This window comes from Leptopilina heterotoma, unplaced genomic scaffold, assembly GCF_015476425.1.
Source record: "Leptopilina heterotoma isolate Lh14 unplaced genomic scaffold, ASM1547642v1 Lhet_287, whole genome shotgun sequence".
NCBI classification, from domain to species: domain Eukaryota; kingdom Metazoa; phylum Arthropoda; class Insecta; order Hymenoptera; family Figitidae; genus Leptopilina; species Leptopilina heterotoma.
The window spans coordinates 497,357-520,099 of NW_025110994.1; the positions used below are offsets into that span (position 1 = coordinate 497,357).

Consider the following 22,743-nt stretch of genomic DNA (forward strand, 5'->3'; position numbering starts at 1 on the left):
TTTGTATCAATAAAAAATATCATACCTGTTAAAATTTCCAAACTCGCATCTGTACTTCTAGCTTGAAGCCTTCTTTTTAAACCATCTTCCACTGATCCTCGACTACTCGGTCTTCCTCCTCGTTCTTCTGATTTTGCCCTCACGTCCGATCTTCCCCCAGTGCTTCTATGATGCCTCCTGTCGCCCCGATCCTCCGAACGATATCTTTTATCGAATTTTTTATAAAGTCTTGGAGTTGTGTGCTTTGGAGTTGTTCTATGACTGTCCGGAGAATCCGCGAAACCTGCCGGTGGTTGGACAATATCTTCCGCAACCTTTGAGGCGAAGGAAAAATAAAAATGTATTTTTTCTTTCAATGTCAAAATTCAATTGTAACTTTATAATTGTTTAGATAATTTAAAAGCATTTTTGATTTCAAAAGATTTCTTTTTTTCTGCCGCATTTTTTCCCTCTTGAATACGGGCACAAAAGTATTATCTACTCGAGTGGATTTTCCGTTTTTAAATTTATTTAAAATTGTCATTTTTTAATCACTTTGAAGGTGTTCGCAAAAAAACTTTGTTATTTCCCTTTTTTCGTCGTAGAAGATTATTATTTCGGTTTATAAAATGTTATCTGTTGTTAAAAAAATTATTTAGCAAGAGATTTTAGAGTGTACAGTAGCACAACGTGTGAGATTCAATGCGCATGCGCTAAAGGTAGGAGTGGGGATTTCAGAGTATAAATACAGAGACTCCGCAGTGAATTTATTCATTCTCATCTGTTCGTTGCGTTGCAGCGGTTTCGTCAGTCACTGATTGTATTTATTTTCTTAGATAATTATTTGTATTTACCTATCGTCGTAACGTAAATACAAATTTGCTAAATACAGTATAATTTCATTACGTTTATTCTTTGGTTCCTGTTACTAAATTAAAAACAAAAATTAACCGAAAGTTTGGGGTGAAACTTACCTCACGTCCACAATGATAACAGTGTGGTGTATCTAAAAGTTGATCAATTCCCTCACTGTAGAAAACGCTATCACTTCCGGGACTGACTGATCTCAAGGATTCAGCGGAAACAGCCTTTAGTCTTGCCTCTGGACTCGGTGATTTGACAATGACTGTCGTGTGTCCATTATGTCCGGGACTTCTTTGATAACGTCCAGGACTCAATCTTGTCGAGCAAATATCGTCCAACGCACGGGATCTCCTCCTCGGTAAACTACCCGTTATCGCCGCATTCTTATCCTACGCAAGTGAAAAAAATTTTGTTTTCATTTAAAACTTTTATTTATGAAACAAATACTTTGCGGTTAATCAAATATTAAATAACCTGGTTCTCAAAAAAAGACCAAACGTTATTGAAAACGAAAGGCCTGGGTGCCTAGGTGATAAAACTTGGTAGCAGGTTTTTGGCGTCGCTGCTACTTTTGTTTCAAAATAATTATCAAGAAAAGAGAGAAAGAAATTGTGCGCTTAACCTCAATTGTCAAAAATAAAATTACCTCATTACTCCTTCTTCTTGACGAAACGTAATTTCCAGTTTTACGTCGTGGACTCTCTCTGGTTCGTCGATGATGTGTGCCATCGCCACTCTCTCTATGCCGATGATGATGGTGATGATGAACGTGATGATAATGATGACTGCAACTTGAATCATCGGATGTTTGTCCATGTCCACCGTCCTCAGTTTGCTCTCTCCACTCCTCCTTCTGGGGACTACGAATTATTTGCTGTTGAAGTGAATCCCTTCGTTTATTATTTCTATGCGGACTTTTTGTCGATAATGGCTTTGTACGCGATCTGTGTCGATGACTTGGCGTTGGACTCACGTCCATATTATCCAATAAAATTTCAGTTGCACGCTCAGAATCAATTTCACCGGGAAAATCAAGAGTGAAGGTCTTCCTTCTTTTTCTTCGCTCCTCCTCTGTCCACATATGCAGATCCGGTGGTGATTCTGCATAGCCACCTGAAGACGATCGTTGACCTTCCTAAAGTTGTTTTTGGAGAATTTTACAGATTAATTGATCATCATTATTACTGTTACTGTATTTTTAAGGTTGTTTGATTCATTACTGAATAAATTACCTCGCGGTCTAATTCGACTTCAGAGGTGTGACCACTCAAGGAAGCAGTGGGAAGGGGTTCTTGTACAACTGCCGTGTCCTCTAGGTCATAACTTCCCGAACTGCTACTCGTAGTTGACCTTGTTGGAGAGGGTGGTTGTTCCGCAGCTAACATTTCTTCTTTAATTGGCTGTGGACTACTTGGTTCTTCAACTACAGCCTAGAATATGGTAGATTTTTGTAAATTATTTCTCTATCAAACTTTAGAATAAAAACTACCAACTTTAGAAAGTTTTATAAATAGAACTTTGAGTCTAATGAAGTCAGAATTTTAGAAAGGTTTATTTTTCTACAGAAACGATTTATAAGCGGAAAAGTTTTTGGGTGAATTGCACTCCCAGTGGGTGAACTTCTCTGCCAAAATTATGGATAAACCAAAGTTAAGCACAGGCCACCAAAACTGATACAGCAACTCACCCAAAAACTTTTCCCCCATAGGGAGAAGATTGTAAAGTTTCTCCAAGACATATACCTCGCTTCTAGCTAAACTGTATATGGAGCTGGCACTTTCGAATGAACTGCCATCAGCAGCAGTGGCGGTTGTCGACGCTACTGATGGCGCAGCGTTAGAGGGTAAAAGTGGTGGTCTGGACCAGGAGCTTGTTGTCGCTGATGTTCCAGTTCCAGTGGTCCCTGTTCCCGTCGACGTATTGGCAGTGATGTAGTCGTCAGTTGTTGACGTCTCCGAGACGTCAGTTCGTCCACCCGAATCAGTTCTCGCAAGACTCAGTCCAAATTCACTCGATGACTGTGAATGGGTTTGCGAATATAGACCAGGACTTCGCCATAGTGAACCACTCTTTGGTCTTCCGTTGGTTAGTAAAGCTGATGCTTCGATGCTGAAATAAAATTAAGAATACAGGTTCTGACCACGGTGGTGACAAATTTTGTTGTTGATAATTTAATGGCAATTATTCCTGACGACGAAAGAGTAGTGAAATTTTTTGATTATTGATTATAACTCTGATTTTCCTCAGAAAAATTTGGGCTGAATTTTCAAACAGTATAACTAGAACAAGCGATTGGTTGAAATTGATTGACTGAAATTCCATGATGACAGTCGCTATTGGTCAGAAATCATAGCGATGACGCGTCCCTCATTGTAACAGGATCTTTAACTTTCTGCTGATGCTAAAGACCGTTATCGTCAAAAATCGTCAATCGTCAATTTGGTCGCCTGGTGTGGACTATCGGATTTACGTTCTTTGGCGATAGAGTAAGGATAAGTTAGCATCAGCAGAGGGTTAAATTAGAAGATAATGTCCCTTTAAATTGAAATTTAGCAAAGATTATAACTAACCTCGGCGTCAAGGTAATGGGCGTAGCAGCTTCGAGACGAATTCGCGGACTGGATGGCGAGAGATCAAGATCGTCCTCAACATCAAGAGCCTCGGTGTCCATTGAAGATCGCTGTTGATGTTGAAGTAGCAAAAGATGCCTTCTCCTCGAAGATGGCGTTAATAAAGACAGAGAATCCGCCTGAAGTACAGTCGCTTGCGATTCATTCCAAATCCCATCACTGTGATCTCTGGTTCCATCGTTGGCCAGTGAATCACTCGATGCAAATGGAGACAGCAATCCAACTCTTCCAGTGCGTAGGAAATTTCGATTCGACGTTTCCTCCCTAGATATCTGAATGACTCTACTAGGCGCTGCAAATAAAGTGAAGAAAATCCTTGGTAATTATGCAAAATCATCAGAATTATTGTCAACTATTTGATGAAATAGAAAAGCTAATTTTTCTTTACCTGGAATTACAGTAGGAGAAGTGGGCGAAGTGGGAAGAGATCTAGGAAACAGAATCTCACTACTGCAAATACCTTGAACACCATCCTCGAGGGAAACACTCCTCTTGCGAAAAAGACCCCGTCGAATAATGTTTTCATGAAATTCCTAGTTGGAACAATTTCAATTTATTTTTTTTTCGAATTTAATAATGAAACTTTTCAAATGAAAATTTAAATAAAAATTAAAATGCAAATTCTCAAAGTGAATATAGAGTTGAAAAATTGAATAAAGATTGAATGTACCTCTTCCAACGGATCGTCTTGCGGCGAAGAAACCCTCAGAAATGAAAGATCGTCCGGAGTCGATGAGAATTGGACATGAGCGCGAATATTTCGATTCCAGGGATCCTCATGATTTCTTCGACATGTGTGCGGATAACTTGGCTCACCAGTTTCGCCAATTAATTCCCTCCTTTCCACTCTTATTTCCCCATCCGATAATGTTTTCTGAAGTGGTATAAATCGACGAATTGGTTTCGATATCCGGTCCAACATTGCCCTAGCGTCGGGCGACACTGGCGCCGGTTTGAAGTCAATCAAAATCTCCTGATCGTCCAAATCAAAATGACCCTACAATGAAAGTAATCGAAAACATTTTTCTAAATTTTCAATTCAACAAAATATTCTATTCAGTATTAATTCCGAAACTCAATTTTTCTTTCACGGTAAATTTAAAAAATTAACGAAATTACTTCATTTTTAAAGTGATTATAACTGTAAGTGATTCATAACAAAATTAACTAGATTCGACTGAATTATTAAATTTTATAGAATTAAAAATTGATATTAAATCAGATAATGAATTGAATAGATATTTTTTATTACTACATTAATTACTCATCAGCAAGATTGCAGGGAATGAATAACAAAAAATCGGAAACTTAATATAATTATTCCCTTATTATAAAATCCGGTTATGAAAATATTTATCTTCTTGATAAATTTTTTGTTTCCTCAACAAAGTACTAAAATTTAGTGAATGTAAAATCGCCTGAGGTTCAGTCTGGCGCACTCCAATGTTACTGGACTTTGATCTTTGCATTTTGCTCCCGGTAGTTTGCTTTATATTTCCCTCATATGCATATTCCTTTTTTATTTAAAATATTAGCTTTTCTAAAACAAAAGGCAAACATAATTTTGAATCTTAATTTAGTAAAACTTTGTTTTAAATTTAAATTTAAATTTTTAAACTAAAATAAAAATTAAATTAAAATTTACGCTTTTTGAAAAGTCGTTTAAAATTACATTTAATGGTATAAAAGCGCATTGTAGAATTGGCGAGATTCACAAGAGTAAATTCTGCATTTTTTTTTTCTTTTTTTTTTGTAAAATTCTTTTGTCTCCTTTTGTTGAAAAAGTTGGTAATGGTTTTCCTGTAGTTTTGCTCGTTGAGAACGCCTCTTTATAATCGATATAAGAACAAAAATATTTCCTCTATTTTAAGATATACTCTGAATACTATATATCCTTAGGGGTTTTTGTTTCTTAATAATTCACAAATTTAATTTTAAAATAAAGATTATAAATAATAATAAATAATAATAAATAATATAATAAAATTTCTACTTCTAACATTTTAAAAGTTTGTTTTATTTATTAGTATTTATGTAATATAGATGGACTCGAGTCCATTTTGTTAAAAGTAGTTTAATAATATTAATTTTTTTAATAAATAAAATTCCGGTTGTTATTTCAATAATTAATTAATTTTTTACTTTGCCAAAAAATATGGGCAAAGTCAATCAATTGGATTGTGATGAAATAATACATTGTGCAACTAGTGAGCAAAATTTGTTCAGAGCAGTTAAAAAAAAGTTCCACTTTCACCCCGCTTTTCTAATAAAAAAAAGTACTCCTTTCAGAGCAGGCGTTCGAGAAAAATTATTTACTCAAATAATAATAATAAATAAACGTACTTTGCTGATGTCGCCGTTTTGAAATTGTTCCTTAATGGTTTGAGGTGAGTGAGGTGGGGTGTCGACCATGAATGGTGATCTTGGTGGTTCTTCGCTTTGTGTCCTCTGAAGAGGTTCATGATCCCCCTCCTCTTTCATATGACCCAATGGCGAACCAAAATGACCGGCTTCTGAATAGCTCTTAGTGAGTTTTCTTCCATTACAAATGCCATTGGTTTGCGCTCCTTGCGACACCATTTTAACACGATGAATTGTCCTTGGGCTCAATGTCACCGGTGGAATTCGCCGAAAACCCGTAGGAACATCAGTTTGCGTTGCTTGCGCTTTCATTGCTCCTCGTTTTGGCTGTTTTTCTAAATATTATCAGAAAAACAAATTTTTCTGATGTTTAAAAGAATTTAAAAAAAAAAATTTTTAAAAGAATTTTCAGTATTATCAAAGAAGAAGTAATAGACAAAGTACAAAAAAAATTAAATGAAGAAGAAATAAGAAGAAGAAATAAATAAAAGAAAAAGAAGAAGTGATAAATAAAAAGAAGAAGAAATAAAGGAAGTGGAAAATAAAAAAGAAGAAGTGATAAAAAACGAAGAAGAAACAGGAAATAAGAAATAAAAACAAATAGAAGAAGTAATAGAAAAAAAATGTTGTAAAAATAGAAATGTTGGAAAAAAGTTGTAAAATAAGAGGAAATAAATTATATTTTCTAATTTAAGTGATCTTAATTTACCATGTGGTTGGTAAATAAGAGTTGAATTCAAATGGAATTAAACTATTTTTTTAACGCTAATGAATATAAACGGACGTTCTTTATTCTAAAATATTCAAGGAAGCACTGCCTTTTCATTTGCCACTATTTCCTTCGCATATGGAGATTAGTTAGTAATGTAGATTATGAACATTTGTGCCAAGAAATGTGCGGGTATAATATAAGCAGTGAAATTAGCTTTCCATGAGGATACTTAATGAATGAAAATTAAGTCGCAGGAAATAGACGATCTCCACTAATGGAACTGAATTACATGTGACGTTAAAGACCTCAATTTCATTGTATAAATTCAATTATTTCATTTTTAAACGTTTCCCCAATTTTCAGATTAAATACAATAATTATCCTAGTGAATATTTTATTTTAATATTTCATTTCTAAATTTTTTGTTGGACAATGAAATCGCTCTGTCGAAACAAGATTGTATACAATATTCTTTTTATGCTGAATTGGATGATCTGAAAAATAATTGATGAGTATCCGATGAAATCTGTTTTTGGCAACAATTTGTAATTTTATTATTGTTTCTAAAAAGGTTTAAATCGAGAAAATTAATGTATTTTTCTTTTTCTACGGTAAATTGTAGTTTTTGATTATAAGACCCAGCTGAAAAAGTTCTATAGTATTTCACTACAACGTTTCTACATGAATTCTACTAAATTTAAATAATTTTTAATTAAACAGAATTTAACATTTTACTTAAAGGTATAAATTAAATTTTTTCATAACTATAAAACATAAAGAAATCGATAACTCTGAGTCTTCGACTCGAAGTGATTGATTTCTTCATGTTTTATAATAGTTATAAATGACAAATTGATAAAATAATTATATTTATATTACAAGAATATTGTACTTCTTTAAAATTATTTTCATCATTTCAATTCAATTATTATTTTTAAGAATTTTTCACTAAAATTTTTCTTTAAATCAATTAATTTTCAAAAAAGTTCTTCTACAATTTTCAAAATCCATTTATTAACAATATTCTATTTTACAAATTGCAATTATTCGTAATTTTTCAATTAAATATATATATTAGATAATAAAAACTTCAAATAATCTAAAAAAAAATTCAATTACCCTTTTTCAAAAAAATTAATTTCAAAATTCAATTATTTCTAAAAATTCACGATATATTGCTTTTAATATTCAATTATTATCTAAAATTTTCACTGTAATTTATTTGTCAATCAATTTTTATTTGAAAATTCTACTTGAATTTAATTATTTATAAACAAAAATAAATAATTTATTGAATAATTGATTGTTTCTTAAAATTCAAATTTTTCATATAAAGAATTTTTCCAAAATATTTTTAAATAATTGAATTCTTTCGACGATTTTTAATAAAATTTTTAAGAATAATTACATTTTCCCAAGATTTTTGCTATTTAGAAAGATAATTGGAATCTTTGTAAATAATTTTATTAAAATTTCCAAAAATAATTAAATTTATGGGGAGAATTTCTATTGTTATCTGCGATGAATTTTATTCTTTCAGAAAATAATTCAATTCCTAAAAATAATTTTATTATTTATAAAACCAATTGAATTTTTGTAAAAAATTTTAATATTTATGAAAATAATTGAATTTATTGCGGAGAATTTTATTAAAATTTTTGAAAATAATTCAATTCTAGCAAAAAAATTTGCTAATTATAAAAATAATTAACTTCTTGTGATGCATATTGTTATTTATGAAAATAATTGAATCTGTGTAAAAAAATTGTACTATTTTTGGAAATAATGGAATTATTGCAAAGAAATTTATAAAAAAAATTTATAAAAAAATTTTATCAAATTTTTTTAAAAATAATCGAGTTCTTTGGGAAAATATTTAAAAATAATTCAATTTCGGAGAAGAATTTCATTATTTATAAAGATAATTGAAATTTTGACCACAATTTTACTATTTTTGAACATAATTAAATTTCTGCGAAGGATTTTATTACTCTTGAAAACAATTGAATTTCTGCAATATAGTTTTAACTTCTCCAAAATTAATTTTTTTTTAGTGTTAACTAAAATTTTTTCATAAATCCTGTATTTTTATTAATTTTTGAAATAGTTATTTGAAAAATTTCAAATTTATTTGTTTTTAACTGAAATTCATTTTTAAATCAATTTTTATTATAAGTTTCTACTAGAATTCAATTATTTAAGTACAAAAAATATTTTATTGGAAATTTGAATGTTTTTGAAGTCTCATAAAGAATTTTATCAAAAAATTTTTAAGTAATTGAATTCTTTTGACGAATTTTAACAAAATTTTTATGAATACTTACATTTTTCGAGAAATTTGATTAAAATGTTATTAAAAATAATTAAATCCCTGTAAAAATGTTATTTACATAAAAATAATTGAATTATATTGCGAAGAAATTTATAAAAAAAATTTGTAAATAATTGAATTTCTGTTAAATTTTTATTATTTAATGGAAATAATAGATATTGAAAATCATTAAATTTAGGAAATTTTTTGGAAATAATTGAAATTTTTGCCAAGAATTTTATTAAAATTTTTTGAAAATAATTGAAATTTTTGTCTAGAATTTTATTAAAATTTTTGAAAATAATTGAATTTCGAAGAAGAATTTTATTATTTCTAAAGATAATTGAAATTTTGACAAGAATTTAAAAAAAGTTTTGAATATAATTGAATTTCTGCTCAGAATTTTATTACTTTTTGAAAATAATTGAATTTCTGCAATCATTTGTAATTTCTCTAAAATTTTCCAAATTATATCGTACAATTTACGAACTTTTTGTCCTTTTTTAATCAAGTTACGGACCTTTTTTTAAAAAATCTGACTTTTACGGACTTGAATTAAATTTACGGACCTTTACGGGATTCACGGACCAAGTTCGAGCCCTGAAGTAACCATATAATAATATAATGTTAAAAAAATTATTTCATGAAATTTATATTCATTCTAATTAAAAACATTAAAATTAAGTAGAATTTATCAATGACCAAATTAACATGTTCTTTCTTAACGGATAAGATTGTGTCATCCACATACCTAAAATAGAACAGGAAGACACAATTATGCTTTTCTTTTTTTCTTTCAATTCTTTCAAACATTCAGTTTCCAGATCATCCATGACAAAATCTGAGACGAAAGCTAAGATTAAACTTAAATTCTTCAATTTAAAGAACAAATCGTCTCTATTTCATTAAATTCTTAAATTATTTCTTTTATGAATGTTAAGAAAAGAATTTTTCGATTAGATAATTCCTATATCGTGAAAACTTACCGAGAACAAGTATTCGAGGCTCGGCCATTGGATAGGAATGTGCTGTGGGCAACGTGGAGCATACAGATCCTTGCATGGTTGGTTGAGAGTCAATGAGTCGTTCTTGATTGTGAGGTCTTGGGGGACTTCGAGTGCTGGGCATTTCCGTTAACGTGTGTGACCTCGCAAAGCTAACGTGCTTTGTTTTTGTCAATGATGAGGTTTGCATTGAGGGTGGAATTGGCGATATGACAGGTCTCGGTCCTTCCAATTTCGTCAAATCCTCATCCTCCGTATCCCAAGTGTATCTTCAAAAAAAAAAAATAAATAAATAAATAAAATTTTATATTTAGTAATATGTGAAAAAAAATTACCCTCTATTATTATCGCATCATCATTATAATCATCAATACCAGCTTTTTTTTCTCTCTTTATTATTAGCGCAAGTATTATTATCGTATTCATTATTATCGTTTTTATTATATCAAGCATGTTCATTAAAGTTGACTAGATATGAAATCGATAAAATATTAATAGCAATGGATGGTACGACTATGTCCAATGCCATGCATCTTTGATATAAATGAAAAGCAGCCAATGTGCCGTCGCTGGTCTTTGTGAAAAAGAATAAATTCTCAAATCCGATTATTATGGTTAATTATTATAGTTAATGATTCTATTAATAATTTAATGCTATAATAATGATTTTTACGGATTTTTATAATTCGATTCGAATGTAGTTAATAATTTTATTTGTAATTATTTTAAAAATTAATGTGACATTTCGCGTTGTTTGTCGGAAACTTAAACACTCACAGCATCCCTTCAATCTGTCTATTCATTGCACCTTTTATTACACGCGAATTCGCGCTCTACACCCCCATTATTTCGTGTTTCTATAGTTCAACGTATGACTGGCATTATCTTGCGAAATGTAAAAGCCACACGACCACTGGTGTTTGGATTCACAGGAAAAGACAATTGCTGATTGTCTCATTTTTCTTCCCGCTCCCACACCTCACTTTTTTAATGACAAACTAATCCCTCTTGAATGGAATTTAAATCGACAAGTTTTATTGCAGAAAAAAGAGAGGAATTTATAATAGTGTGATTGGGGAAAAAAAGGAAGCTGAAATTATTCACTCGAGATTGAGAGGTCCATCTTTTTGAGTAGAGGTCATTAGAGAGACAAGTGGCTTCTTTGAAAGTCAAATAAAGCACCATCATTCTCCAGCGTGTACAAAACCTCTCATTTGAGATAGCGTATACTCTTAAACAAAAACGATTTTTGAAATCTTCATATTTTATTCTTCTAATTTAGTTTCGTATTCGGTTTCGTATTTGGTTTTTTATTTTTATTGTCAATTCCTTTTTGTCCTTTTTATTTAGTCCACAGTTTTTAGTTTAAAATAAAGGTGATTTCATTAGGGAATTTTATTTTCTATCATAGAATGAGAGGAATTGAAGGCAAAATAATTTTCAAAGCTACGAACAAAAAGAAAAAAATTTCGATAATAGTGTGAGGTGGTGAAGTTTTAAGAACTTGAGGAAAACCTCAGAGTAATCAGTACTCAGGAGTGAAAAGTGTTGGCTAACCACTACGCCATGAGCTAAACCGCAATCTACCGAGTTCGGTATGTATTAGTAATCATGTCGTGTTGTTGCTCTTCAAAACAAGCAACCAACTATTTACCCAAGCCAAATGCTCCGCTTTCCAAAAATATCTAAATTTGCTCCCTGAGTCAATTTCCTACCTATTTTCGTTACCGATTTTCCTTTCAATTACATTAACATTTAATTTATTTAGTTTTTATTTACAATTTCATAAAATTAATTTTAAAAATACCTTTTAGGATCAGGAACAGTGCAGAAGGAGGTTGGCCTACGACGAAAATAGGAGCTCTCAATTAAATCGTCATCCTCTGATCTGTAACGATTTAAACCACGTGGATAGGTTGAATAAGGCTGTTCGTACATTATTTGCAATGGTTTCCGAGGATATGGAGCATCGCAAAGATTCTCTTCACTTGGAGCACTTCGAACGCAGGCTGATAAAATTGATGCCTTTGTTGAACTGCATGGCGATGGTCCTCTATTGGTAAGGCACCCAAATATTCCCCCTCCAGATCTTTCGACAGCGTCCAATTGTCTACTTGTAATGCAATATTGTTCCTTAATGTCCTCCCTTGAATAGAGTGGCGTTGCACGACGATCCCAATCCATGTGGACGGATCCACCATGGAGGTCGACCTGTGTCGACACATCCACCTTCAAGGAAAAAACCTGTGAAATTTTGAAAAGAGTCTCCCTTGTGGGTTAGCTGGTGTCAGTACTCTAATAAATTCTCTACCGTAAATTAGTTCGCGACAGACAGTTGTCCTTTTGGAAAAGAAAATATCGATATTTGATTTATCGATTAGTGTTTCTAATCGATAGAATTGTTTCGAGACGACAGTGACGCCATCATCTGCGGTCTATCAGCTGTTTTGATAGAGATAACCTAAAAATGAACCGTTACTAACAGTTTTCTTTTTCTGTTTCAGTTACCCGACATCTGTGACGGAAGTGAAAAATCATCAATTCTCCAAAACAGAGAAGAAAAATTATTGATACGTTTACGTATCTTTTGGAATACCAAATCGTAAATTTACATTCGCCAACATTTAAAATTCGATGCGTTAGAAAGAAATGGCTCCAAAAAGAATAAACTGAATATTTACTAATAGTTTTCTTTTTTGTTTCAGTCACTAGAGTCGGCAGGGACATAGAAAAATCATCAATTCTGTGGATCTCTGGTCTACTGTGAACTTTTTTATAGTAATCTATAAATGGCAACCTAAGGCGAAACGCATTACTTACTAAAAGTTTTCTTTTTTTGTTGCAGTTATCGGAGTCTATGATGGCAGAGAAACATCATCAATTCTTCAAAATAGAGAAGAAAAATTATTGATACGTTTACGTATCCTTTGGAAAACAAAATCGTCAATTTATATTCGATGCATTTTCTAATTTGCTGCTTCAGAAAAAATGGATACCTAACAAGAAACTAAATATGTACAAATAGTTTACTTTTTGGGTACTGAAGTATGAGGGCAGAGAAAAAGCATAAATAATTAAGGTCTAAAATCTAGCACGTGGTATTTAATAGAAATCCGTAGAAATCTACAAATTATTCCCTAAGAATGAACCGAATATTTACTAATACTTTTCTTTTTTGTTTCAGTTACACAGGAGTCTGTGCGGACAGAGAAAAATCATCAATTCTTCATATCTGCGGTCTACCAGCAGCTTTTTTGACAGTAATCCTAAAATAGTAACCTAAAAATGAACAGAGTGTTTATTAACAGTTTTCTTTTTTTGTTTCAGTTACCAGAGTCTGTGATGCAAGTGAAAAATCATCAATTCTCCAAAACAGGAGAAAATAGTTATTATCGTATCAAGGGCGCAAAATAGGTGATTGCGGCGATGGCGAGATGAAGGGACCTCGGGAACACTTTCGCACCCTCGGCTTCGCCTCGGGCGCGAAAATGTCCCCTCGGTCCCTTCATCTCGCCAAAGTCGTAATCACCTTTGCGCCCATGTTGTGAACATAATTTTTTGTCCTAACTGCATGAAAAGTATGGCATCCAGGGCACGAGCGAAGCGGGCGTAAAAGTACTTTTGCGCCCGCTTGTGTGACGTCAGCGGGCGTAAAAGAACTTTTGCGCCCGCTTCCCCGGCCCCGGGCGAGAATCAGTTACTTTGCGCCCACTTTAAGTGCCCGAAATGACATACTTTTCGTGCAGGTAGGACAAAAATAATTGATACGTTTACATATCCTTTGGAATACCAAATCGTAAATTTATATTCGTCGCATTTTACAATTAAATACGTTAGTAAAAATGTCCACCTACGAATGAATCGAATATTTATTAATAGTTTCTTTTTTGTTTCAGTTCTTACAGTTCGCGTAGGCAGAGAAAAATTATTAATTCTTTAGATCTGACCTTTACTATCATCTATTTGGATAGTAACCTATAAATGTCAACTTAAGGAGAAACTGATTATTTACAGTTTTGTTTTTTCTTTAGTTTAGAGAGTCTGTAGTGGCAGAGAAGAATCATCAATTCTCAAAAATAGAGAAGAAAAAATTAGATAGGTTTACGTATCCTTTGGAATACCAAATCGTAAATTTATATTCGACGCATTTTCTAATTTGATGCGACAGGAAAAATGGCTCCATAAGAAAGAACAAAATATTTACTAATGTTTTTCTTTTTTATTTCGGTTACTGATGTTTGTAAGGGGAAAAAAATTATCAATTCCGCAGATCTGAGGTCAACCATCAACTATTCAATAGCAATATAAAAATGATTACTTAAGAATGAAGGAAGTATTTACTTTTTTTGTTTTAGATACCGGTGTCTGTGATGGCAGGAAGAAATCAACAGTTCTCCGAAAAAGAGAAGAAAAATTATTGATACGTTTACGTATCTTTTGGAATACCAAATCATAAATTTATATTCGACGCATTTTGTAATTTGTTGCTTTAACAAAATAACCTAAGAATAAACCTAATATTTACAGTTTCCTTTTTATATTTCAGTCTGTGAGGACAGAAAAAAATTATTAATTCTTTAGATCAGCGGTTTACCATATCAGCTATTTTGAAAGTAATCCCAAATAGTAACCGGAAGAATGAACCGAATATTTACTAATATTTTTCTTTTTTTGTTTCAGTTACTGGAGTTTGTGAGGGCGGAGAAAAATCATCATTTCCTTATATTTGAGATTTACCATCAGGTATTTAATAATAATAATATAAAATAGATTACCCAAGAATGAACCAAATTTATTAATTTACTAATAGCTTTTTTGTTTCAGTTATCAGAGTTTGTGATGGCATCAGAGAAGAATCATCAATTCTCCAAAATAGAGAAGAAAAATTATTGATACGTTTACGTATCTTTTGGAATACCAAATTGTAAATTTATATTCGATGCATTTTCTAATTTGATGCGTCAGAAGATTAGATTGATATTAATTGAAGTTGGGGATGATAACGATGTTACACGGTAACACAATATTAGCCCAATTCCGTTACTAGTCTTCAATTTCCCATCGGAATTCATTCATCGTCAGTAGCAAGACTAATTTGTAACTTTATTTTCTTTAATTAGATCTCAATTAAAAGATGTATCGAGAAAAGAAATACATTTCCAAACTTTACTTTTTGTTGGAAAAATCTATTGATGTATGTAAATAAAGTTTGGATAGTAAATAAGGAATCTAAAAACAAAAAATTTCTGAATAAACGGTAACTTATATTTCTATCAGAGTGTATATAAGATATGTACATAAATATATACTTGAATATATTAGAGAATGTTTTGTAGTTTTTATAAAATATTCGGTAAGTTTGGATGTTTGACTTTTCCATATATTTACATTGAGTGGAATAAATTTACTAGTAAAAAAAATATACACGTGTTATTTATATAGTGAATTTTGTATTTTGCACGAAGTGGGAAAAAATTGGGAATCATTTTTGGATAAAATTGCGGAAATATCCTGTTGAAGGGTAAAGAGATTTTGAAGGGTAATGAGATTCTGTAAAGAGGAGAATATTTTTTGAAAAAAAGAGTGCGTAAGAATGTGGAATACGGACAGAGCGTACTCCAATTAAACTTACGTCCACCCTTTATCGTCGTGTATAGCTTCTTTTTTGATTAAAGCTCACACGGGTTACGAAAGTGGGTTACGAACAATTGCCATGCCTATCAGGAATTCCTCGTGCTCTCTCGTAGAAAACGAGGGTTACTGACACAACGGCGAGCCCACCCTTTGGAGGGTGCGCGGGCACTTTAAACCCACACCAAGAGAGGGCAAATCGCTGTCACGGTCTCGTCTCACCTAAATATAGAATTGGACAACGTGTCATGCCCTCTAACGTCAAAACAAACTACGCTCCCATCGAGACTTTCTCACAACTAATTGACTACTATTGTTTTGCACAAACCTGTGGATGATAGGTGACCGGATTGGAGCGCACAAGTTCATTATCCCCAAGGTATACGGCTGGTGTCATTGTATTAGGAAGATTTCGCGGATTTATTGAAATCTCCGCCGATTTTCTTGAACCTCCTGATGGTCCCATGGTGATCGGGGCCCCAGACATGCCGGGATTAGCCGCACCCCGAGTTCGTTGAGCCTATCGATCTGACCTTTCTATTCTCCTCGAGATTTTCTTCTTCTAGAATATTTAGAAGAACTTCTTTTTCGATTTCTAGTTTTTCGAAGTCATTTTTTGTTTTGTTGACACACGCACCCCTGTCAAGTGACACACACTGACAATTCCCGCAAAAGTACCTCGAGATTTTTCGTTTTCTTGCTTATTTCGAGGGACGGACACTCGATGATTACGTGAACCGAAAATTTTTTTTTGTTTCGGCAAAAAAAAAAGAGACGACGAACGAGAGGACGTGACGAATTTTTCTTTTTTTGACGACGGATGAGAGAGAGATGATGATGACGATAGGAGAGCACCGGGTGACGGGCGGCGTCCACACCGCCGCGACGCCTATGGTCTCTCCCTCTCGCGAGATGCTTGTGTGGCACCGAACAAGCGCCACCATCGCATCATCCGAGGATGATCCTTCACAAGCAGGCGCAAACTGCGTCATGGTCCAGGGCGTCATCTCCATGGTGACGGCGTTCCCCAATTCCCCTTCTTAAATTTCTTTCGAACAATTCGATAATTGTCAAAACACAAATTTTTTTCTGAAACACAAGTTAATTAAACGAAAATAAGGAAAATTAAACTATAATAAACAAACAATGTTCCCGCACACTCTAAACAAAAGCTTTTTTTTAAAAGCATTTTCGTAACTAGAACTGGTGCTTTAAATTTAAAAAAAATCATAAAATTCCAAAACGAAATTATCTTAAAGATTCTCTTAAGATATAATAATTTTAAAAATTCATATTTTTGCGCCGAAATATAAAAATAAGCGCTATAGAAATATTCTCGTTTTCTTTCTGGTCAAGAATTTTAATTTTAAATTTCATTTTTTCTTTCCTAACAGAAAGGAAAAAAAGGAAAAAAGAAAGGAAAAAAATTATCAAAAAAATAAAAGAAGAATATACTCGGAATTCTCGTGTTTTAATCAAAGTCGATAAGGAAGATAACGAGAAAAAGAGAAGAAGAGAGAGAATAAGAAAAGAGGAGAATTTTTGCGAGAGATTTTGCCGACAGAGAAATATTTTGAATAGTTACCAGAAAAGCGCTTTTCGCAACGAGCTATCTGCATGGGTAAGGGAGAATGATGCTGGGCAACATGTTATCGTCTGCACTTTTGCCTTATCGGTCTCATTGAGTCAAATCGATTATCAACAAATCGCGCTCTGGGTTGATAATAACTGAGAATGTCTAAAACAACTTCCGCTATTGCGATAACAAAAACTTTACAACCTGTCTTTTCATATGCCTTTCAAAACCAATTATTTTTTATATTTTACGTGTATATGTATATAAAGATGTATATAAGTTACTTAGAAATCTTATTTATTGATTTAAAAATGCACCGTTGAGATTACTCTGAATATAATATTAAAATAACTTGGAAACTATTGATTCAAGTTATTTTAACATTATATATTCGTTTTCTATAAATATTTTGCAAGATTTTTTTTGGGAGGATGAAAAAAATTTGTTTCATAACTTCAAACTATTGATTCAAGTTATTTTAACATTAAATATTCGTTTTCTATAAATATTTTACAAATTATGATTTTTTTTTCGAGAGGATGAAAAACATTATAATTTGAAAGTTATTTTAATATTATTTTCGTTTTCTATAAATATTTTGCAACTTATGATTTTTTTTCGAGAGGATGAAAAACATTATGACTTGAATGTTATTTTAATATTATATTCATTTTTTATAAATATTTTTGGCAAATTATGATTTTTTTCTGGAGGGTAAAAAAAATTTGTTTTAATTTTTGAAGAGAATTTGGTATTATTTAAATTATTCGATATGAAGAAGAAAATTTTCTGTTTAATTAAATTAGAACTTTCGGATTTTTAATTGGAAATTAAAAATTATTTTCTATTATTTTATATTTAGAATAATTTATAATATACTTTAATTTTTTAAAATACAGTTAAAAAAGATGAATATAAACATAAATTTATATTGTAATAAATATAAAACATGAAGATATCAATCACTCCGAGTCTTCGACTCGGAGTAATCGATTTCTTCATGTTTTATAGTAATTATAGATGGCAAATTGATAAAATCATTATTTTATATTATAAAAATATTGTACTTCTTCAAAATTAATTTCTTTATTTCAATTCAATTATTATTTTTAAGAATTTTTTTCACTGAAATTTTTCTTTAAATCAATTAATTTTCGAAAAAGTTATTCGACAATTTTTAAAATCCATTTATTTACAATATTCTATTTTACAAATTTCAATTATTCGTAACTTTTTCAATTAAATATATATTAGAAAATAAAAGCTGCAAAGAAGATAAAAAAAAAATTCAATTACACTTTTTCAAAAAAATTAATTTCAAAATTCAATTATTTCTAAAAATTCAAGCTACATATATAGTTTTTAATATTCATTTTTATATCAATTTTTATTAGAAAATTCTACTAGAATTCAATTATTTTAATACAAAATTAAATAATTTATTGAACAATTGAATGTTTTTAAAACTTATAAATTCAAAATTCTCATAAAGAATTTTACCAACATATTTTTAAATAATTGAATTCTTTTAACGATTTTTAATAACATTTTTAAGAATAATTACATTTTCCAAGAAAATTCGATTAAAATTGTATTTAAAATAATTAAAATTCTGCATTGAGTTTTATTATTTATGAAAATAATTGAATTCCTAAGAATTATTTTACTATTTATGAAAATAATTAAATTTCTAAAAAGAATTTTATTATTTAGAAAAATAATTGAATCCCTGTAAAAATGTTATTATTTATAAAAATAACTGAATTATATTGCGAAGAAATTTATAAAAAATTTCTAAATAATTTAATTTCTGTAAAAATTTTTATTATTTAATGAAAATGATAAATATTGAAAATCATTAAATTGAGGAAAATTTTTGAAAATAATTGAAATTTTTCAAAGAATTGTATTAAAATTTTTGAAAATAATTGATTTTTGGAGAAGAATTATTTTATTATTTATAAAGATGAATGAAATTTTGATGAAATTTTTTTTTAATTTTTGAACATATTTTTAGCTGGGAAATTAAATTATATTAATTAACTATGGAAATTAAAGTTTCGTTTGCCACTAAAATTTTATTTTATTTTTCCCTGACCCTGAAGAATATTCTGATTCACTCTAAGAAAGTTTAGATAATGAAAAAAAATGTTCTAATACTTTTATTTGCTAAACCTTTTGAAATTTGATAACATTTTTAAATAATGTTACTGAACTTCATTAAAATTATTTCCATGATTGCAATTCAATTTTCTGGAATTTTTAACAAAACTTCTTCTAAAAATCAATTATTTAAAAAAAAAATTTCAATAAAGTTCTTTAAGAATCCAATTATTCGGAGAATACAGAAAGTTTACGTTAATTAATTTTAAAATACACTTGTTTACAATTCAATTTTCTCAAATTTCGTTTATTCGGAAATTCTTTAATTGAATTTGCATTAAAAATATAAAAAATTCAAATAATTTCAAAGAACTTTGAATAAGAATTTTTCAAAAAAATGTTGTTGTAAATAATTGTTAATTAAATGTATTAAAAATACAGTCTTTCGAAGATTTTAATTTAAAACCTTTTTGAAAAATTAATTATTTCTAAAAAGAAATTCCTAATATTTGTATGACTAAAATTTGATATTTCTACTGTGAATATTTGTAGATTTTGAGAAGAAAAACGTCTTACTAAATAGTGATTTCTGCAGAAAATATTTTTTTTCCACTTCTGGGGAAAAATCGTCTGACTAGAAACGGTAAATTCTACTTAAAAATAATGTGGCAATTCGTCATAAATTATTATACAATTATAATAGTATTTGCCTATCAAAAAACTGTTTTTACTCTAAATTTCTCGTCTGACCAATAACCGTTATTTCTACTAAAAATTGTTGTACTTTTAAGTGAAAAATAGTCTGACTAATAACGGTTATTTCTACTAAAATTTTTTTTTCACTGTGTTTGGGAAAACCAGTCTGACCAATGATGGCCGTGTTTCTACTGTAAAGATTTTTTCGTTTTCGGGAAAAAAGTCTGACAAATGACAGTTATTTCTACTGAAAAAATTCGATGAATTACCGTCTGACTAATAACGGTTATTTCTACTCAGAATTTTTTTGTGTTTGAGAAAAAAAAGTCTTATCAATAACGGTAATTTCTACTGATAGAATTTTTTCGTGTTGGGATGAAAAATCGTCTGACTAATAACGAATAATTCTACTGAAAAAATGTTATAGTTTTTTGATGAAAAACCGTCTGACCAACGACGGTTATTTCTACTGTGAAAAGTTTTTCGTGTTTAGGAAGAAAATAGTCTGACCAATAAAGATTATTTCTACTGATATGATTTAAAAAATTCAAATCATTTAATAAATAAAAAAATTATTTATGTAAAATAATAAAATAAACACCATATTTTTTCCTTAAAGGTTTTCATTATCATTTCAACAAAAAGAAATTCTGAAAAGAAAAAAAATGCATTCTAGAAAGAATTAGTGAATTTTTTTTTTCCTCATTGGCGAATAAAGAACAGCGCTACTTGAAATAAGAATTTTCAATACTAAAACAACGTTTAATATTTAATCTACAATTTTTTTGAGATAAATTTCACTTGACATATACAGTTGTATACAATATCTATATGTATACACTCAATTTTATATTTAAATTTTGTATTTAAAGAGAACTTGGCGAACCCAAACTGTTTATGTTATATCGAGACTCGTTTTCTGTTCACTGTATATATATACACCTTTAGTCCCGTTAAACTTCACACATTTACATGAAATTTGCAGGACTTGTTAATCGAAACTTGCTGAATTGCTTTTAGCCCTTTTAAGAATCTGATATACATAAAACATGTTTATATAGGTAACATGACCTGTATTTAGAAAATCAATTTCTATTCTAATATGAAAAAGAAAAAAATAATTTTTTTCGAAACTAAAATTGAGTTTCATTTCCTAATAAGGGAAATACAGTTTAATATTAATTTCAATTTTGAATTTTAATTACTTTATATATTATCTCCGAAATTACATTATATACTTATTTAATTTTAGAATTCAATTTCCTTTCATAATTTTAGAATAATAAATTATAATTGATCGTTATTCTTCAAATACACTATTTTAATAATTAAACGATATTATATTCTTGGAATCAAAAGCATGGAAATTCAGTGAAAATATAGAGTCCAGTTATTACTTTAATCGATAATGTAATGAATCTAGATTTTTGTGTCCTTTTTCATTTCGTTTCATTAAATTTTCTTTTTAATTTTTTAATTGAAAATTTTATATTTTAAATTTATTTTCGCTTTCGTATTAAAAATTTAAAATATTTTGTCGAGAAAATTAAAGATGAAAATATTTTTAAAAATTCCGGTATTGAAAAAAAAGGATTTTTTTGATATTTTGATCTTTTTATTGTTTTATAAACTATCTTCACCGATGATGAGAATTAAAAAGAAAAAAAATTAGTGGCAAAAAATAAACCACTTCTAAAATTAAAATTAATATCTATTGAAATTGATCTATATACAGGCTTTATGTATTTTGTTTGTGCAAGTAGATAGATATTTTTCCAATAATTACATTTGGCATTGCACGGCAGGGCTAATAAAGTTCTAGGTATGAAACCCCGTTCTGTACGTGACTTGAGTCTAAAATACTCATATCTAATGGATATAAGAAAGAAAGAAAGAAAGAAAGAAAAAAAAAGAAAAAAAGAAAGAAAAAGTCTTGTATTTTTATAATCTTCTATTGGTTTTCTTTTGGTTTTTGACCCACGTGACTTTTATTCCAGAATAAATTACACTGATATTGCCAATTTTTGACGCACTGTGAATAAGAAGAAAAGAGAACATTTTTTTTTTTTAATCAACATTTTCTTTTCTTTTTGTTTTAAAAAAATATTTTCAATTTTTCTTTCTACCAAACTTGGCATATTCCTTAAACTTGATGTGATCGGATTATTAATTTAATTAAATGATCATCGCAAGTTTTGAGACTTTGACGATCGGTCGGTGGTTTTGCTCCAGGCTTACATAGCTAATGCTACACTGAAAACTAGTTTCCATGGAACAATACGTTTTTCCTCTGAAATTTGAGATAAATCATTATTTAAATAAAATTATAATTCCTTTTCTACTCGAAATATTTGAATTTAATTTTCAAGCACATCTTTTTTTTTACAAATTACAATTGAATTATTTTTCCGTTTCAATATCAATTTTTTAACCGTTTATCTAAATTAGAATTTTTAATAATAAGGTCAAAAATAACAGTTTTCTTTTTTTTAAAAAGTTGAATTGGTCCAGAAATAGAAAGAAACAATTCGAATGATTTAAAAAAGTTTTTTTTTTGGTTTCATAAAAATTTTCGAATTGAAGTAGATTTACAAAGGAAAGGGGGAGGGGGGAATTAATAAAAAAAGAAAAAAATTCTTGTAGATGAAAATTGACACATATTTAAATTGATAATTGTATTGCAAGTAAATCTTCTAAATAGAATTTTAGTAGTTTAGGAAACATCGGAGGGAACGTCTGGTGACACTGTCAATGTGGTCAGTTTTGCGGTTATAAAGTTACAGACATTTGTCGTTTGTTGAGATGAAATTAATACTCTAAAACAAGTCACGTACTATATACAAAATACAAACACCATCTGCATTTACTGTTAAAGC

At 30.0% G+C, this 22,743-nt stretch overlaps 2 protein-coding genes across 3 annotated transcripts in view; one reads left to right on the forward strand and one right to left on the reverse strand.

Annotated features, from left to right (window-relative positions):
• Nucleotides 1-16,421, reverse strand: part of LOC122504277 (gamma-2-syntrophin) — a 43,032-nt gene extending 26,611 nt beyond the window's left edge. Inside the window, exons 1-12 of one of the 2 annotated variants that reach the window (XM_043615313.1) lie at nucleotides 15,821-16,421; nucleotides 11,669-12,090; nucleotides 9,844-10,130; nucleotides 5,817-6,169; nucleotides 4,144-4,470; nucleotides 3,862-4,006; nucleotides 3,414-3,765; nucleotides 2,586-2,952; nucleotides 2,076-2,273; nucleotides 1,490-1,978; nucleotides 954-1,232; nucleotides 26-314 (exon numbers count right to left, since the gene is read on the reverse strand). In XM_043615313.1, coding sequence (XP_043471248.1) covers nucleotides 26-314; nucleotides 954-1,232; nucleotides 1,490-1,978; nucleotides 2,076-2,273; nucleotides 2,586-2,952; nucleotides 3,414-3,765; nucleotides 3,862-4,006; nucleotides 4,144-4,470; nucleotides 5,817-6,169; nucleotides 9,844-10,130; nucleotides 11,669-12,090; nucleotides 15,821-15,979 — 3,667 coding nt within the window. In that variant the 5' untranslated portion in view covers nucleotides 15,980-16,421. Of the gene's footprint in view, nucleotides 1-25; nucleotides 315-953; nucleotides 1,233-1,489; nucleotides 1,979-2,075; nucleotides 2,274-2,585; nucleotides 2,953-3,413; nucleotides 3,766-3,861; nucleotides 4,007-4,143; nucleotides 4,471-5,816; nucleotides 6,170-9,843; nucleotides 10,131-11,668; nucleotides 12,106-15,820 lie in introns of both variants that reach the window. The other variant, XM_043615312.1, reaches the window with a different exon arrangement.
• The window catches only part of LOC122504302 (venom metalloproteinase 3-like), a 36,053-nt gene continuing 29,639 nt past the window's right edge, over nucleotides 16,330-22,743 (forward strand). Inside the window, exon 1 of the mRNA XM_043615357.1 lies at nucleotides 16,330-16,506. Within this exon, the coding sequence (XP_043471292.1) occupies nucleotides 16,330-16,506 (177 nt within the window). The remainder of the gene's footprint in view (nucleotides 16,507-22,743) is intronic.